Here is a 17,233-nt window from a genome sequence, read left to right on the forward strand (position 1 = left end):
CATTATAGACTTTGTTTATCCTGTTGACCTCGATTCTCTGCTTCACCTTATTTAGCCTGTCTGCCTGATCGTTTGACCCAATCCTGCCTTGGACTTTGTTTTCTGCTTGATCCTTTGTACTCCTTATTGTTTTTTTAATCTGCCATACCTGCACTTGCTTCTGTCCTGTGCCTACATTACGTGACACTACCCAATGTCTCTTAATGTATACAATTACAGCTGCACTGTTTAAAATTTTGTTAAATAAACTTAAACTTGACTTTTATCATTATTCATTTGTCTTCCTTTGTGTTCCTCATTTGCCTACCTGTATTCCTTGGTCATAAGCATCCCCTCATTCAAGTACCAATCTTTACAATAATAGCAAACATCTTTTAAAAAGGCTTGGCTTTGTGCATTAGCATCACCTTATCCTAAAGTACAAAAAAGAGGGCAACAGGTGCATGTCAGGACCAAAACTAACGCTTTAACTTATTCCAATAGAATGTGAAATATAAACATTAAACTACCAAATAAACATTTTCTGCTGCATCTTTGACCCATTTTGTGTTTTTTGAACAGCACCATCAAGCTATTTTAATATGAAAAAAAAGTGGGGGGGGGGGGCTTTAGGGTTAGTGTATGGGGGTGCTCGGTGGTATGACACAGGAGATTGTTGAGCAAATGGATTAATGTCTGGATGTCCACTCAGCTTCATGTAAGACCTGATGAAAATGAATTTTTACGGAAGACTGCTTTGATGGGGGAAATCTTCTAATAACTGGTGCCAAGCTTTGCAGGAATAAACTAACGTCGTCTTCCCCGCATTGCTCTCTGCATTCCTCTCTCACTCTGTCTCTAGCCTCGTTAGCTGCCAGGTGTCTTTCCACATAGTTTGGTGCCTCTGGCCGCCTTTTTTTAACGACTTGACAGAACAGGCTCTGAACTTGTAGTGGAACCCCCAGAATTACAGAAGTTTTGTTCACGCTCACTGCCATCTTCCAATTCACCACCACACTCCTCAATATTGTTGTGAACACTGTGTTACAATCATGCATTGTGAATGACCATGACACTCCATAAGTTATCTATGCATTATAAAAACCTTAGTGTTTGCGTTTTGTATAAAGGTTTCATTGTAGTACTAAGTGCATTTGTTGTTCAAAAATTTTATACAATTCATGCTTATTGTACATACATACCATTGTTTATTCCTTAGTGGTTTTGTAGAAGCAGCAAGGAACTCATCTTCATAAATCATCTTCATCATCTTCATAAATTTCCATAAATTTTTGGGAGCCTGCCCACTATGACACATCCTGATCTTCTCTTTTTTCCTCATGTATGCATCTTGTATGTTTTTCCATTTGGCTTTAACCTCGTCCGCTGCACAACATACAACAGTAAATTAAGATAAATAAAGTTTGGTACTACATCGGAAACATGAACTATCTATAATGCTTATGAATTTAATAAGATATTAAACTCACTATCAATTCCCATTTTCTCTGCAATTCCTTGTCACAGAACCTCTTTTTTGACAATGTTTTTGTAGTCGCTGTGACTTTTGTCAAAAAGTTCTCTGTTCTCAGACACCAATGATAACAAGAACTCTACATCCATTCTCTTCTCTCTTCCGGAATACTTTTCTTCTGTTTTTACACTGGTTTTCAAAACAGCTTTCTGTGCTATAGTGCTAGCAATCCTGCCCTTTAGTGCAACAGCAGTGGCTCCAGTCATGTGATCTAAAGCTGAAATCTAATTGGACGGCCCGTTTCATCATCGGGTGACAGAGGAAAAAACACATTGATCGGAAAAAAAATCTCGCTTTGTCATGCCGCGATTGATCACATCCACTGTGAATAGCTTCATAGGGATCTATTGTTTTGATTCAAGACCATCATTGCATCATACATTTGCATCACTTAAACTCGTTCAGTGTGAAAGGCCCTTAATTCACCCTGGTCCCCTGTGGAGACCACCTCTCTGACCCAGAGAGCCCAGTTTGCAAGGTTGCAGGAGGAATTTTCTGATGCAGTTTCGCCTCTACCTGGTCACAGCGACCTCATAGAGCACCATATTGAGACTCTTCCAGGTTTGGTTGTACACAGCTATCCATACTGGTTACCTGAACACAGAAAAAATATGGTTCGGGATGGATTCAAGGCCATGCTCAAAATGGGAGTAGTCAAGGAGGCCCACAGTGACTGGATCAGCCTGATGGTCTTGGTGCCCAAGACCGATGGATGGGTCAGTCCGTTTTTGTGTGTACTTTAGAAAGGTCAATGTGGTGTCTAAATTTGACGCATATCCGATGCCTCGCATTGATGAACTGCTTGATAGGTTAAGCGCAGTTTGCTTTTATTCGACACTGGATTTAACCAAGGGTATTGGCAGATACTCTTGAGTCCAATGTCTTGCAAAAAACAGCCTTTTCCTCTCCATTTGGGTTCATCAGTTTGTCATCATTCTGTTTAGATTGCTTGCTTTGGTTTGCTGCTTCTCAAGTCTTCCTCTAGATATTCACACACCAGGGATCTAAAACAACATTATGAAGAAATGACGGATTAGAGAGCAATCCTTCCACATTCCTCTATTGGGAATAAAGTTAGGGCTGGAGTGGAGAGAGAAGATCCCATTCTTTTATTAACTCCTCTTTTATGGTTACTCAGTTTCTCTCACTCATTCTCTGTCTCTCACTTTCAATCCCAACAAATGGCAAGTATCCTATGTGCATGCCTAATACCAAAACAGAGTATTCTGACTGATAGAATGTGTGTTATATTTTACTGAACACAGAGAAAAGCCACAACATTTATTAGCTTTGTATTTTTAACAGGGATCAGGAAGTTTGTTTGAAATCCCATTTGTTGGATAGCCATGTCATACTTCTTATTAGAGTATTAGTTATTAGATTAATTGTGGTAAACTGTTCTATGCAGATTCAGCGCTATATTTATATTGATTAACTTCTTATTTTTCTCCAAATGGTTAAAGATAATTTGTACTATTTGAAACTTGTATTCAGCCTCAGAAGACAATAAAAGTTACTTGAAATTACTTTTATTAGCTTTATGGACATGCTCCAAAATTTATAATAATGTTATAATGTTATGTTATACAGCATATAATAATGATTATTATAATTATATTGATAATTCCCTTAAATAGTTCTAGTAAGTAAAATTGAGAGTATGCATTATGTAGTGTTCCTTTTAATGGCTCCTGCATGTTTTTAACTGTTTTATGATTTAAATGTTTATGAGGCAAGACTACATGCAGCCATATATATTTTCAGTGATTGGTAATCTACTGTAGTGGTTTTCAAATCAGTCTTCATGATCCTCAGTTGGTCCAAATGTTTTTTGCTTTATCCCAACTCACACAACACAGAGATGTGAACCTTCTGGGGTGTCCAGAGGACGAGTCTGAGAAGCACTGATCTACTGTATTTATGTTTTCATACCACATCTCTTATTTTTTTAAGGGCAAGAGCTGCACTCCTTTTAGACCAACAGCACCACAAGAGAAAAAAAACAAACCTTATCAGCTCCCTAGCTGCACCAATAAATATATTTGAAAGTAGCTATTATAATTGCTGCAGGGTTGCTGAAATATTTGTTGACAGATTTTGGAGTAAAATCAATTGAGTCAAATTGTTTAACATTTATTTAAATATATTTTGAATAATACTGAAAACAAGTTGTTACATTCATATAATAGATTTATTACTTATAATTAGATGTGATTAGAGTATTGTTTGTACGTTTGATAAATAGTTTAACAGAATCAAAAGTCTGGCTCTTTTTTTATTATTTTTTTATTTTATTTTTTTAGATTTATAGCTTCCTAGTACAGTGGTATGCATTCTTGCTTATGAAGATGGAGCAGGAGATCTCTAAAGTGCAGAGGACAATGTCTGACCTGGAGTCAGTCCTCCAGCAGAAGGATGTTGAGCTGAAAGCCTCTGAGACCCAGCGAAGCATCCTGGAGCAGGATCTGGCCACCTATATCACAGAGTGTAGCGTGGGTTTATATTTACACAGATCATGCACAGTCCATCATTTTCAAATCATATGGTATTATATCTAAATCATGACATTTGAATTTTTTGTGTGTAGAGTTTGAAGCGCAGTTTGGAACAAGCTCGTATGGAGGTTTCTCAGGAGGACGATAAAGCTCTGCAGCTGCTCCACAACATCCGTGAGCAGAGCAATAAACTGCAGGAGATTAAAGAACAGGTAGAGAAAGACTTTACATAATCCTCATATAGTACAAATACACTTTAAAGTGATCTTTAGTGTATGTTTCTAAAGTGCTCTGATAGTACAGTTTCTATATATCTCCAAATTATGATCTTAGCTTATCTGGAGTAACTGATGAGTATGTTTAGGTTCTGAAGTTAGGTGAAGATAATGTTTGCCACTGTTTCTCAATTTAGTCCTTTGGACTCAACAGGCGATCCATGTTTTAGCTCTATTCCAGCTCCCAGCACATCTGTACCATTATGGACACTGAATGTATGCAGGTGTTCTACAAGCTATGATAATGCAAAGATGAGGACTGTATGTTGGGGCCAGAAACTGACTGCACTACACTAGGAGTGAGGAAAGTGCACTACAATTAACATCACCTTAGTGAGTGAACATATCTAGAATGTAGTCACATTGATCTAGTATTTCCTAATATAAGATTAATAACAATAACAAAACAAATACAAAATTATTAAACCTATTTCTTCACATTTTAATTAATTCCAAGTAATTTTAAGCATTTATTTCTAGAAATAAGCTAAATTATCTGCCAATTGAGACTAACTGAAGTAACAAAGAATGACTAGACATAGGATTCATAGTCTTATATTTGGTTTATTGTAATTTTATGAAAGCAAATACTATATACATTTTTAATATATTAAAGATATATATATATATTTTTTTAATTGTTAAATGCTAGTGTACCTATGTGTCAACCAACAGTAATCAAATACAGTCGCACTTAAATAATTTATAGGAATTACTCTTGTAATGTGTAGTATTGCAGTTGTACTTTAGTGTGAGATGTTTTTCATTAGGTCACATTGTATGTAATTTTCATCATATGCAGGGGTGTTGTAAAGGGAGAAGGTATGGATGATCTCAAGACAAGTAGACAGGGGACACAAAAGAATAAAAAGTGTCCTTTCTGCTGGTTGTCACATCACAGCAATCCACACACTCAATCTCCCAACAAGCACCACAGCCGCATTGGACTTCACTCCCCAGAACACACACACACACCCACTCTCAGTCATCGAGCTTATGATTTAACACACCTGTGTCAATTAGCCTCACACACAAGTACCCCTTAAAAGAGACTTTCATTTGTTCATCCTCTGCAAAGTATACGGTCAGCTTACCGTGTGTTATGATGTTACCAAGCCATATTTCTACTGTGTTTGTCTTCTCTGGGTTAATCTTGTTTCTGTCCACAGTTCCTGTGTTTATTGCCTGACCTAGTTTATTCTGTTTGCCGATCACCTGACTTTTTGCCTGTTTTTTACCACGAGTTTGTTCAGTGTTTTGGATTGTTTACCTAATTTTAATTAAACTGTGCTACCTACACTTGCATCTGTCTCAACCTCCATTTTGTAAAACTGGTGCTATGGCTACACAATGTTGCTGCAGTTGTTACATGAGCTTGTTACAGTACAGTATGTGTTAGTTAATTTTATGTGCACTGGTTAGAGCTATTGACAATATTACATTTGCGCACACACATCTTTAGAGTGTGTTGGACCCATTGTCATTGGTTACACTGTATGTGTTTTTTTTTTGCCATTAGTGTCAGCTTCCTGCAGTGCATGTGTTAATTTAATGCACACCAGGAGCAACACATTTGTTCCTTCAGCAGATTTAAAGGCACATGCCCTTTACAAATGCCCATGTAATGTTACCTACTGAAGCCATGGCTTCTAAACAAAACTGAGCTCTTGTTTCTTTCTTACATTTCACTCTAGGAAATAGTGGTGCACATGGGGCATGGCGTGTTAGTTTATACCATACAAATTTATTAGTATTCCATATGCAGAAAAGGGGAGAGCTAATAGAAAAATACAAACTGCTCTCAGACACAGTTCTGTTCCTTCAACTCTGTGTTATTGCACTCTGGTTTCCATGGCAACAAAAAATGAGGAGGCAGGCATGGCATGCTGGCAAAAGGGCTTCAGTTAGTTGCATTCAGCATTTCAGCTAGATTAACCATTTACCTTCTGTACTTATAAAAATATCTGATGACAGAGAGTTAATGAAGCTTTTACTTATCCTTTCCCAGTCGTATGTCTCTCTCAACCAGTGAAATGAATATGTATTAAGTATTCTGTGTTATACTTTAAGTGTTTGTGAAGGCAAAATACAGCATTATTCTTGAATGGCACTGTCCACATTATCTGTTTTCAGTTTTAAGCTGATCTGTTTAGAAAACCAAATTCACAAGCAATTAATTATCACACATAATTATGTTTGAAGTGCTTGACTGTGGTGTTTTGCCAAGCTAATATCATGCCTGGACTAATTTTTCATTGTAATGCCTGGACAAGCATGCCTGGACAAACACAGCATTGAGAGCTATTTGGTTTTGTTAGCATTAACGGATCTCTGGTGAACTTCTTATGGTTTGTGTACATGTTTTTTGTAAGTTTTGATTTTTTTTGTTTGTTTGTTTAGCCACACTTTCTATATACTGTATATAATAGACCTCCTGTAGGAGTTGTTTGCACAGCAGAGAAATTATCTTGCTATTTATAATTAAATGTTCAGGTCAGATGAGAGGATTTACACAACCAGACTATGTTGACTTATCTTGTCTATGGCAAGCCACTCAGCATTTACTTGCATATGTGCATGTTCAGTATGTTAAATATGGAAATTGGCTGTAATTTCACTTGCCTTACAAATGTTTTCTTTCTTTATTGTGTTGTAATTATAGTGCCTCCAAAAAGTGTTCACCTCCCAATTATTATTTCTCATTTTGCTGTATTGCATCAAATTTAAGTAGAGTGGCATATTTCTTCTCATTTTGAAGTGACCCTCTGCAGAAATTTAAGTAAATAGTGTATTTAGATGTTCTTAGAATTCTTTTAAAAATAAAAAGTCTAAAACTACATAATTGATAAGTATTCACACCCCTTTCCTTTAACAGTCTAAATTAGGACTAGTATTTAATTTTCAATAACTCACACTAAATATGTTAAACAGGGTACAGCTCTGTTAATTTTTTAATCCATCTGTGTTCAACTGTTAATAAATATCCCTGACTTGGGTGGGGGAGGCTTAGTGGTTAGCACGCTTGCCTTGCACTTCCAGGGTTGGGGGCTCAATTCCTGCCTCCTCCCTGCATGCACAGAGCCCACATCCCCCCCCCGGCCACCCCAGCCCATAGACATGCCCTGTAGGCAGATTGGCATTTCCAAATTGTCTATAGTGTGTGAGTGTGTGTGCAATTGTACCCTGCAATGGGTTGGCTCCCCATCCAAGGTGTCCCCAGCCCCATGCCCAGTGGGATAGGATCCAGGCACCCCGCAACACTGTGCAGGATAAGTAGTACAGAAAATGGATTTTAGGAGGTCTTACAGTAAAAATGGCGGATCAGAACAGTCCGCCTGTCAGGAAGACCAAGGGACTGCCCATGAAGCTTCAGGGTGGAGTTGTTAGGAAGAAAAAAGATTTAAGAAGGTTATTAAAACATTGGTAAAGCTTTCAACCTTGGTTTGAAAAAAAAAAAAGGTTTTTGTTTTGTACTGGCCAAGTCAAAGCCCAGACTTAAATCCAATTGAAAAGGGTACCTACTTTCTGGAGGCACTTTATATGTCAGTAGCTACTTCTACCATTTTCTTGCTTAAGCAATAGAACCTTCTGTGTGTCTCTTCATCCCATCATCTACAGCCCATTCTGAAAGAATTGGAACAGCAAGACCCTTTTTTTGCTATATACTGAAGATTTGGTTTTGAGATCAAAAGATGAACATGAGATGATAGATCAGAATTTCAGCTTTAGTTTTCTGATATATAGATCAAGATGTGTTAACAAAAGACTACATTTGTTGTTAAAATGTATAAATCAAAATGAAGACCAGTGAGCTGTCTATGGGAGAAAAGCAATCCATTTTGAAGATGAGAAAAGAGAGAAAATCAGTCAGAGCCACAACTGCACAATCACTGCCAATTCAACAATTTGGAATGAAAGAAACCAAGGGTGATCTAACAACCAGACACTGAACTATTATAATCCACCATTTGAAGAAGACCAGAAATACACTGATCAGACATAACATTAAAACCACTGACAGGTGAAGTGAATAACATTGATTAACTCATTACGATGCCACCTGCCAAGGGGTGGGACATATTAGGCAGCAAGTGAACAGTCAGTTCTCAAAGTTGTTGTGTTGGAAGCAGCAAAAATGGGCAAGTGTAAGGATCTGTGTGACTTTGACAAGGGCCAATTTGTGATGACTAGACTCCTAGTTCTGAGCATCTCCAAAATGGCAGGTCTTGTGGAGTGTTCCTGTCATGCAGTGGTTAGTACCTACCAAAAGTGGTCCAAGGAAGTACAACAGGTGAACTGGTGACATCTTGGACATCCAAGATTATCTGATGCACATGGGGAGTGAAGGCTAGTCTGTCTATTGAGCTACTGCAACACAAATTGCTGAAAAAGTTAATGCTCCTGTGATAGAAAGGTGTCAGAAAACAGTGCATCACAGCTTGCTGTGTATGGGACTGCGTGGCCACAGACTACTCAGTGTGCCCATGATGACTCCTGTCCACCACTGAATGTGCCTACAATGGGCATGTGCGCATCAGAAATGGACCATGGAGCAATGGAAGAAGGTGGCCTGGGCTGCTGAATCATGTTTTCTTTTACATTGTGTGTACGGTTGGGTGCATGTGGCACAAGGATGCATTATGGGAAGAAGGCAACCCAACAGAGGCAATGTGATGCTCTGGGCAATGTTCTTCTGGGAAACCTTGTAATTAATGTAGATGTTACTTTGACATGTACCACCTAACTAAACATTGTTGCAGACCAAGTACACCCCTTCAAGCCAACGATATTCCCTAATGGCATTGGTGTCGTTCAGCAGGATAATGCACCCTGTCACACTGCAAAAATTGTTCAGCGACGCTTTTAGGAACATGAAAAAGAGTTCAAGGTGTTGACTTGACCTCCAGATTCCCCAGATTTCACTCTGATTGAGCATCTGTGGGATGTGCTGGACAAACAAGTGCAATCCATGAAGCAACACCTTGCAACTTACAGGACTTAAAGGATTTGCTGCTAATATTTTGGTTCCAGATACCCAGGCTTGGGGAGTAACGGAATACATGTAAGGGTGTTATGTAATCAGGATACAAAAAACTGGTAACTGTAATCTGTTACAGTTACGTCAAAAAAAAAACAAACAAACAAACAAACAAAGTAATCAGATTACAGGTACATTTTGTAAAAAATAAAATAAAAAATAATAATAATAATAATAATAAAAAAAGGAATACCATGAGGATTACATTTTTTTTTTTTATTTAAAACCAAAGAAATTAAACTTTTCCAGGGCTCCAGACTGAGTATAAAACGGTCACATTTCCGACCAAAAATATTAATTTGCGAATGATATTTTTTGCTGAGATCGCCACTGAATACAATATAAGTTTACACGTCATGATTTAAAAATGTGCATGCAATATCTTTGGGGGGGGGGAACTGAGTTCCAATTCATCCAGAGCGCCAAAATACGCAAGGGGTTAGCGAGGATCAGTTTTCCGCATCAGAAAGACATGTCAAAATGAAAAATATCAGAGTTTTTCAAACAGTCCTCATCTCCGTTGAGTACCAATGTTGATGGCACACCTGCTAATAAAAAAAGCAGGCTCCAGTTGTGTCAACATGAGAGAGAGATAGAACACAGAGGATCATCTTTCCATGTCAATGAACGCCCAAGTAAAAGGGCAGAAAGGCATTTTAAGACTTCTTGGATTAAAGTTTGCATGACTCAGATACGATCATCACACACAGAAAATGTTTTGTGACCAAACGGGCAGAGAAATAGCGGGGAAAACGGATATTATTACCGGAATGAACCATTTCAAGAAAGAGACAGGGTGATAGTCAAAAGCATGAAAATGCTTTTGACTACGTAATCGCAGGGTGCGCCACAAAAAAAACCGTTATGTGAACTACATGACGAGACTGAATGGAAGGAGATAAATAAAATTCAACACTGCCTATATGATTGCCTTTCACCAAATTTACCTCTCAGATATTACTAATGATGAAATATTGATGATGTGAGCAAGACGTATGACAACGACACAGCATGTGCTTAGAGCTGAGATATTGCTTATCCTGCTAATTTTGACTGCTCAGTATGAACGTGGCTTTTCAGCTCAAACCAGGATAAAATCAAAAGTACGCAATTCAATCTTGGAAGACTTGGTCAGGATCAGCACAGAGGGCCCATCACTTGAGCAGTTTGATCCTGAACCATGTGTCAAACACTGGCTTTCTGCAAAACACAGGAGGAGGCCAAACTACACTCAAAGTGATGCTGTCATAATTATGGTCATTGACACTGGCTCAAATTCTGTGTAAACAACAATTCTTTGTGACCATATGAAGTTCTCAAGTTGGAAAAGACATTCAGTTCCCACTTTAAGTGAACTTGGATGAAAATGTTGACGCTGTAAAAGAGGTTAGACTTACACACACTACAGGATCAGTGAAAGTAAGTATTTTAAAATTTTTATTCTTATGTGGCACTTAAAAAAACATTTGGTGCCTGTTTTTTTTCTTCTTATAGGAGCCAGTGGCTCCTTAATAGCTTTTTTTTTGTCTGGAGCCCCGCCTTTGACATAACACAATATAGACAGCTACATGAATATAGTTCTAGTCAGTATGATTATAGTTCTCTTGCCAGTTGTGACTCACATGAGTAACAAATTTATTTATTAAAACAAATTCAACCATTTAACATGTTTTTAAGCTCTAAAAAAGTGTTTTAGATCATTTTGCTTTTCTCTTGATTTTATTTACATATATGACCTTGAAGTAATTAAAAAATAATCAGATTACATTACTTTCATATTGTAATATGATTGGATTACATTACTGATTACATTTGTTATAAAGGAATTTGTAACTGTAATGGAATACATTTTTAAAGGCACAAGGGGGACCTATAATATTAATTCAATAGATTCAGTTTTATTTGTATAGCACTTTTAACAATGGACATTGTCCTAAAGCAGCTTTACAGAAATATATAAATTCAGGGTATAAATTGTAAATATAAGATATTGTAAATAAATTGTAAATATATGATCCTTAATGAGCAAGCCAGAGGCGACAGTGGCAAGGAAAAATCCCTGAGATGATATGAGGAAGAAACCTTTAGAGGAACCAGACTCAAAAGAGAACTCATTCTCATCTTGGTGACACTGGATATGGCAATCATATATAAATTCCTTAATAACTGTGTACTACATTGTCAAATAGTGCAATTGTGTAACCAGGAAAGTCTGTTCCCTTTCAAAGGGAACTCCATGTTGCGTTAGCTGAATGCTGTGGGAAGCGCCCTTGCGCGTGACCAGTATCTGAAGCTTGTGTAGCATCATGCCTATTTATAGGCCTGCCGTGGTCAGGTGACATGGCAATTAAGCGCGTCGTGTGATATATGAACGACACCTGTGAACTGCGCCATCAGCCTTATTATCTTCAGCGAGACTGCATGTTAGTCATTTGTGTAACGCTCATAAAAAGACTCTTCATTTCCTCTCTATCTTTTCCAAAATAAAGAAAAATCTCTTTTCTTTTCTGTCCCTTTAAAAAAAAAAAAGGGAGAAAAGTATGAGTGAGAGAATTCAGGAAGTGTGTTACGCCTTGCTCCTGTTTCATCACGGGGGAGGACTGCACACTTTGTGTCTAGGGGTGGAGCACGTCACTGCAGCTCTCGAGAGGTCTGACTGTGTGCGTTGTGAACGCCTTACAATTAGGCAGCTCCGCTCATGACTCGCTCTCTTCTCAGCCAAAGCCAGTTGGGTTTCAGAGCCTCGCGGATTTGGGCCGGCTGCTGCAGAGTCAGCCAGCCATCTCAGGTCTGGGGGATCTCGTATGGATCTGGAAGAGAAGATCTCTTGCTCTGTGTTCCAGGTCTGACTCTCCGCTGGATTTTGGAGCTCGCGTTGCGAGAACCTCCTTCCACTATGGAAAGCCAAAAAAAAAAACACAAAAAATAAAAATTATAATAATAATAATTCTTCTCTGACTCTAAGGAGCCAGAAAGGTGTGCTAAAACTGAGAGCAGCATATAAAGAGCTGCTTGATGTGATTACTAAGGCTGGATGAGATTTTTTCTCCCCAGTGAAAATAAATTCCTCACACTGCAGAAAACTCCCCTTTTTTTGTAGAAGTGCATGACAAAATATCATGCTTATGGGGGAAAACCATGCATAAGCCGTATTTATAACCCTGCGATGTCGGATTATTCGGTCATCCTGGGAATTAACAGCATGGCTATTTAGCTATGCTGAAAATGGAGGAAGCGTTTGCGAGCTACCCTCTCCATCGACGGCAGGTAATTTAGGGGGGCCAGCTTTGCCATCCAAGCCATGTAAGGCCATGGTGGTGTTGGTGGGCAAGGCCTATGCAGTAGTGGGTCTTGCTTGTGGGTCACTGCAGACAATGGCAGTGTTGCAGGCCTACCAAGTGGACCTGCTGAGTGAGCTCGACATACAGCGGCATTCAGCCAGTTCCTTCCGTGTTGTGTCGAGTTCACCTGGGCATCCACGAGTGGAGCTTGGGCCAGCGCTAGTGTGAGGGAGGCACAGAAGGCGAGTATGGCAGCCCGCCTCCCCCTGCAGACAGCCAGGGGAACCGGGCGGCCACAGTCACGGCCTGCTACTAGGCCTGATCTGAGAACGGTCATAAAGGCCAAGCAGACAAAGGAGGAGTGGTCCTGAGGGGTCGTGGAGGGACGAATCAGGGGACCTGAGGTTGTTAGGGCAGTTAGCCTCCAGTACTACTGTAGGGCCTCCCTTAGCCAAGGCTGTCCCAAGTTTTCAGTGTTCTCTGGTCAGCGAACTGTCACAGGGCAATGAAAATCTGATGCTTTCCCTCCAATAGAATGTGGAAAAGTTACAGTCATTAAAAGTCCATCTGGCAACGTGGAAACTACTGCCATATGTGTCTCCATGGATTCTGTCTACCGTAGAAAAGGGTTACCGGGTCCAGTTCAGAGCTCGACCCCCACCCCTGGTTCAGAGGTGTGCAGAGGTAGTCAGCACATAGCAGAGCCAGACGTTCCACAGGAAGGAAGATCCTTCTTGGACAATGGAGCCATAGAACATGTACCCCGTTCCCTGAGGGAGGGAGGTTTTTACAGCTGTTATTTCCAGGTTCGCAAAAAAAGAAAGGAGTATGTGGCCAATTTTAGATCTGTGTCATCTGAACTGTACTCTTCAAGATGCTGACACCCAAAAGTATCATTCCACAGATTCAGTTTGAGGACTGGTTTGTGACGGTAGATCTAAAAGGTGCATATTTCCACACAGACATATTGCCCAGTCACAGGAAGTTCCTGAGGTTTGCGTTCAGAGGCAATGCATACCAAGATTGGGTTCTTTCCTTCGGGCTAGCTTTATCCCCTCGCACCTTCACAAAGTGCATGACGTTGCCTATGTGCTCTGAGAAAGTCAGAAAGTGTCTCCTTATTGCAAGACGGTAATGACAGACACCTCCCTCATGGGCTGGGGCGCGATCTTAGACGGCGGTCCAGCTCACGGTCTCTGGAGCGGCCCTCATCTGGAGTGGCATATAAATTGCCTAGAAATGTGGGCCATATTTCTACCACTGAAATTCTTTCTTCCTCAATTGAGAGGTCACCATGTGTTGACAGACAACACAGCGGTGGTCTCATATATCGACCATCAGGAATAATTATGTGCGCATCGCATGTTCAGGCAGGCGCAACTAATTCTTCTCTGGGCAGAGGGGAAATTTTTGTCAGTGAGTGCAATGTACATTCTGGGCAACTGGAATGTTGGGTCAGACATCCTGTTGAGGCAGGAGCTGAGGGCCAGGGATTGGTGGCTCCATCCACAAGTGGTGGAGTCCACATGGCGGAGGTCAAGCGGAAGTGGATGTGTTCGCCCCCGAGGAGACAACACACCGCCTGATGTGGTTCGCCCTCACTCCTCCCACACCATTAGGGCTGGACGCCATGGTGCACATGTGACCGAGGTCACATCTATATGCTTTACCCCTGATCGCTCTGCTCCCACAAGTTCTAGCGAGAGTTTGCCAAGACTCTCTACGTCTGCTGCTAGTAGCACCTTATAGGCCAGCTCGAATATGGTTCTCAGAGACTAGACAGCACTCCTTCGGAGATTCCCATCCGCAGGGATCTACTGTCTCAAGCTGGAGGGCTGATTTTTCACCCTCGGCCGGAACTATGGAAACTGTGGGTCTGGCCCCTGAGGGGCACCAGCTCGTAGAGACCATGTAGAATGCTAGAACATCATCCCCAATGAAATTGTATGCACTCAAGTGATAACTTTTTGTCTCGTGGTGTGAGGAACGTCAGCTAGACCCAGCAAACTGCGCAATAGATACAGTCCTGGAGTTCTTACAAGGATGTTTCTCAGCAGGGTTGGCTCCTCCTACAATCAGGGTCTACGTGGCCTCCATTTCGGCCAGCCACGCTCCTATTGATGGAGCCTCTGGGGGGAAACATCCTCTAACTTCGAGGTTTAGGTGTCAGGCGGCTGAGGCACAGCTGCAGACCATGCATACCTTCCTTGGGACCTTTCTGTGGTACTGGAAGGTCTCTCAGGTGCTGCATTTGAGCCCTTAGAGTCAGCCCCTGAGAAGCTTCTGACTCTAAAGGTACCTCTTCTGCTAGCCCTGACACCTCTCAAGCAAGTAGGAGATCTACAAGGTCTCTGTTGCGCCTTCCTGCCTTGACTTTACCCCTGGATTAGCCAAGGCCGTCCTGTATCCTAGACTGGATTATATTCCTAGAGGGCCTACATCTGCTGCCCAGCCAGTAGTGTTGCAGGCTTTCTGCCCTCTTCCATTCCTCATATTGGAACAAGAGAAATTGCACCGACTGTGTCCAGTAAGGGCTCTCTGTACTTATGTCCGCTCCGGCCGGTGGCGGAAGCGACAGTAGAGGTGATGCTGTGTTGAAGCAGCGCATCTATAATTAGATAGTGGAATCAATCTCTATCGCTTATGAGGCACGCAGTCTCACTACGCCTTTGAGCATAAGGGCTCATTCCACTAGGGGGGTCGCCTCCTTGAAGGCTTTGTCCAAAGGGGTATCCTTACAGGATGTGTGTGCTGTGGAGTGGTCTACGCCACACATGTTCATTAGATTTTACAGCCTGGATATACAGTATCTCACAAAAGTGAGTACACCCCTCACATTTTTGTAAATATTTGATTATATCTTTTCATGTGACAACACTGAAAAAATGACACTTTGTGTCATTTTTTGTGTGTACAGCTTGTATAACAGTGTAAATTTCCTGGCCCCTAAAAATAACTCAACACACAGCCATTAATGTCTAAACCACTGGCAACAAAAGTGAGTACACCCCTAAGTGAAAATGTCCTAAGTTTTTTAACACATCTAGATAAATATCAGGAAATGAACGCTGAAATTCTGATCTATCATCTCATATTCATGTCAGCTCAAACCCAAATGTCTTCAGTGTAAAACAAAAACAAAAGGATTGGTTTTGCCATTCCAATACATTTGGAGGGGACAGTATACTATTATTTCACTTTATAGTAGCTCCCTGCTGGCTTTATTCTGATCATTTGTTTGCATGTAAGATTTTTGTCATCTCGACTGTACTGTAAGAGGGGGACCCAATAATTGTTAAAAAAAAAAAAAATAGTTATAAAACTTACAGCATTTCTCCTTTAATCCCCTTCAGAGTACTGCTTGTGATGCGATATACTTTTGTCATCATCTTTTGTCATCATGTCTGGAGCCTCCTGCATTTTTTTCTGGCTTTATTCCATGGTGGTGAATCTTTTCCCTTTCAGTTTCATTTTTAATTTTGGGAACAAAAAGAATTTTCAAGTAGTGAGATCTGGCAAAAGCGATAACCACATTATTGCTGGTTAAAAACTCAGTTGACAATGCAGTGTGTGCAGGTCCATTGTCTTGGTGCAAGATCCAGTTCTGGGTGCACCACTTCTCTGGATGTTTTTTTCCTGATGCTTTCCCAAAGTGACCTAAGCACACAATTGCTTAGGTGCACTTAGATTCACCACCGTGGAAGAAAACCAGGGAAAAAATGCAGGAGGCCCTAGACATGATGACAAAAGATGAATACAGGAAATGTTTCTTGGAATGGAAGAAATGCTGAGACAAGTGCATCATCACAAGGAGAGTACTTTGAAGGGGATTAAAGGAGAAATGCTGTAAGTTTTATAAGACTAGTTGTTTTTAACAACTCTGGGATTCATTGGGTCCCCCTTCGTATATTATATTCTTATATTTATTAACAATATATATTTTTTATTATTATTTAATAAATATGTACTATTTAATTAATTGATCTTCAGTAAACCGTGTTACTCTTGTTAGGGTTGCGGTGGATCTAAAGCCTATCCAAGAAACACTGAGTGTGGCACTTCACCCTGGATTGGATAATAATAATAATAACAATAATAATAACAATAATAATAATAATAGTAATAATAATAATACTTCTCTTTTCATTTCTTTTTGTAGTGTTTTGTCATATCTTTTAAAACCTGAAAATCTTAGTGAAGTGCAACTTTCACAGTTTTCTCCCTGAGGCACTACAGCTTTCTGTCCCTCTCTATAAACTTCAACCACAGGGAATTGTTGCTTTAGGCTTTGTTCTCTTCTGCAGTGTTTCTATTCCTGTTTAAACCATTAGTGCTGGAATTGTCTTGTACTACAGGAGTATCATGCTCAGCTGGAAGAGATGCGGGTGTCCATCCGTCAGTTGGAGGAGAACCTCTCTGCTGCTCGTCGTCGCAGCGACTTATACGAATCTGAGTTGAAGGAGTCACGCCAGACTAGTGAGGAGCTGAAAAGGAAGGCAGCAGAATACCAACAGAAGATCCAGAAGGTCAGATCAATTCTCATAGCTTGGGGTTATAGACAAATACACAGAAGGTCACTTATAGTCACTTGATTATGAAGGCAGTATACTCTCCGACATTACATGTAGTAC

General features: G+C 40.3%; 1 protein-coding gene across 1 annotated transcript in view; it reads left to right on the forward strand.

The window, feature by feature from the left end:
- LOC128607739 (citron Rho-interacting kinase) overlaps positions 1 to 17,233 on the forward strand; it is a 137,159-nt gene that overhangs the window by 33,502 nt on the left and 86,424 nt on the right. The window contains exons 2-4 of the mRNA XM_053624878.1: positions 3,817 to 4,005; positions 4,101 to 4,220; positions 16,958 to 17,128. Of these exons, the coding sequence (XP_053480853.1) occupies positions 3,856 to 4,005; positions 4,101 to 4,220; positions 16,958 to 17,128 (441 nt within the window). The 5' untranslated portion in view covers positions 3,817 to 3,855. The remainder of the gene's footprint in view (positions 1 to 3,816; positions 4,006 to 4,100; positions 4,221 to 16,957; positions 17,129 to 17,233) is intronic.

Source organism: Ictalurus furcatus, chromosome 5 (genome assembly GCF_023375685.1).
Source record: "Ictalurus furcatus strain D&B chromosome 5, Billie_1.0, whole genome shotgun sequence".
Taxonomy (NCBI): Eukaryota; Metazoa; Chordata; class Actinopteri; order Siluriformes; family Ictaluridae; genus Ictalurus; species Ictalurus furcatus.